General features: G+C 47.4%; 1 protein-coding gene across 1 annotated transcript in view; it reads right to left on the minus strand.

Moving 5' to 3' along the window:
- wnt4 (wingless-type MMTV integration site family, member 4) overlaps positions 1-1435 on the minus strand; it is a 26992-nt gene extending 25557 nt beyond the window's left edge. Inside the window, exon 1 of the mRNA XM_004559912.2 lies at positions 783-1435. Coding sequence (XP_004559969.1) covers positions 783-859 — 77 coding nt within the window. The 5' untranslated portion in view covers positions 860-1435. The remainder of the gene's footprint in view (positions 1-782) is intronic.
- Positions 1436-2259: the final 824 nt, after the last annotated feature.

A 2259-nucleotide genomic window follows, 5' to 3' on the forward strand; every position in this document is an offset into this window, starting at 1 on the left:
TACACCTTTTGAAAACAAATGCATGATACTGATGTTTTGCTTTTAGTGACCTCACTGAACTTCTTATCTTTAGTCACGCACCCATACCATTAGTGTTTGTTTGCAAAATTGAAGTTGCTATTTTATTTCACTCATTTAAAAAGGTTTAAAAGGGAGTACTTTAGTTCAAATAAAAACCTGCTGTTTCTCTACAAGTTAAAGAAAGGGGACTTTTATTTGTATCTATATATGCATTTATTTATCTACTTCATGCCTGGTCTGGTTTCTCAGAGTAGGAGGAATTGTTCAGTTTTGCAAAAGAGAAAAAACATAATTCAAAAACTCCCTCCTAATTTGACTTTTTGCTGCTGATAAGAGCAGCACACAGGAGCCTCACATTGAGTTTGCCCACTTTTCTCTTGGGCTTTATGTTAACTTTTTTTAAACCAGTCAGTTAATTACGTTATGTAGACAAAAATCTTTAACTTTTTTGCGCAAAATGCAATTTATCGTCCAATCACTCCAAAACAAACAGCTGACCAAACTTTGGCTTTTTTTTGGGGGGGGGGGGGGGGGGGGGGGGGGGGGGTAGCCATATTAGTAAGTTATTAAGTCTGAAAGAGAGAAAGTGAGAGAGAGACAGTGTGTGCCTGATGGTTAACCATTAACCTGTGCGCCCACTGAGCCGGGGTGGGGGGTTAGACGAAGATGATGTGTAGATGAGGAGGAAAACAGGAGCACAGGTGAAGTACAAGAGCGGAAATTTGTGGATTCTGGTTTAGAAATGTGAACGTCCAACTTACAGCCAGTTACTCGCGTTGGCCGAGAGAAGCGCGCAGCAGAGCATCAGGACGCACCGAAAAACATATTCCTCGGTCATCTCGAGAGGGAAGGAGGGGGGTCAGTGAGAGCCGAAATAATCCCGAGGTGGACAAGGGGGTCGTGCACAGCCTAGGCTGTTAATCCATCATCCCGCATCCAATGGGTCCTGCACCGGGGAAGACGCGCAGCTTCACGGTCCGTCTGCCCGGTTCTCCCGTCCCTCCTTCTGTCACTGCGCGCTCAGAAGGGACGGGGAGAGGGGCTCCAAAGGGATGCTTAAAAAAAAAGATCTAGTGCAGCTTTGGCTGAATCGACCCTTCTTCGGAATCAACTTGTTTGCTTTCCTTCTCTGCGCCGGGAGAGCGCGTGGAGGAGCAGTCAAGTTTAAAAGCCAAGATGAAGCAGCTCTCCGCCGGTTCTTCTTCCTCCCGCTGCTCTTCTTCACGTGAAGCTTTATCACCCGCTGCCGGCTGCCGCTCTCAGACAAGCGGGGCTCTCCTGTCAGCGTGCTGGGGAATCTCCGACCTTAGCCCGAGACATGCGCGCACACACACGTACACACACACGCGCGCGCGCATACACGCGGGTCCTCCTCACACACTGCCGTCTCCTTGAGCGTCTGGCAGAAGAGAGAGCGTGTGCACTGACTTTAGCTGAGGGGCGGCGCGAGGTTATAGAGGTACGGCAGAGAGATGGGAGTTTTTTTGCGGATGAAGGAGGCGGGTTTAATGCGCTGCTAAGGTACTATGGTGTGTGTGTGTTTTAGAGGTCTCCTGGGAGGATGCAATAGCACAGCCATTCACTAATGCCCTCCCCAGCCACCCTCCACTCCTGTCCAACACACACACACACACACACACACACACACACACACACACACACACACACACACACACACACACACACACACACACACACACCTCAAACCGCACGCACTTCTTGGCAGCGCCCCTCTCCCTGTCACACACTCAACCAAATATTCTGCGGTCAACAGTCTATTTAAAGCTTGGCTGCAAAATGTCTGCATTTGAAACCAGAAAATCCCAATAATATGACAAATGTCAGCTCCACGCTACTGATTGATGAAAAAGTTGTAGGAGGATAATAAGGTGAGGCAGCCATTCTGGGCTCGCGCAGGACTATTGAGGACTCCACATGACTCACCTGATCCTGGCGCAGAAGAAGAGGAAGTGGAAGACTTTTTGTTATGTAAATAATATTAAAATATCACCTTACAAACAAATCGGCCTTATTTATTGTGCACGATTCAGAACCATCACTTCAATTGACCGCTGAGCTTGATTTTTAAATGCGGTGAAAATCCCCAAAACTCCATATATGCCAAACACGTCTGAGTGAGTTATGGCGGAAATGTGCATAAAAAGATACACAAACATGTAGAATATTTCTGGTTAAGACGCTGCAGCCATAAGAAACATGGCAGTGGGTTAGTTCGGA

The sequence above is a fragment of the Maylandia zebra genome, linkage group LG5 (genome assembly GCF_041146795.1).
Source record: "Maylandia zebra isolate NMK-2024a linkage group LG5, Mzebra_GT3a, whole genome shotgun sequence".
NCBI classification, from domain to species: Eukaryota; Metazoa; Chordata; class Actinopteri; order Cichliformes; family Cichlidae; genus Maylandia; species Maylandia zebra.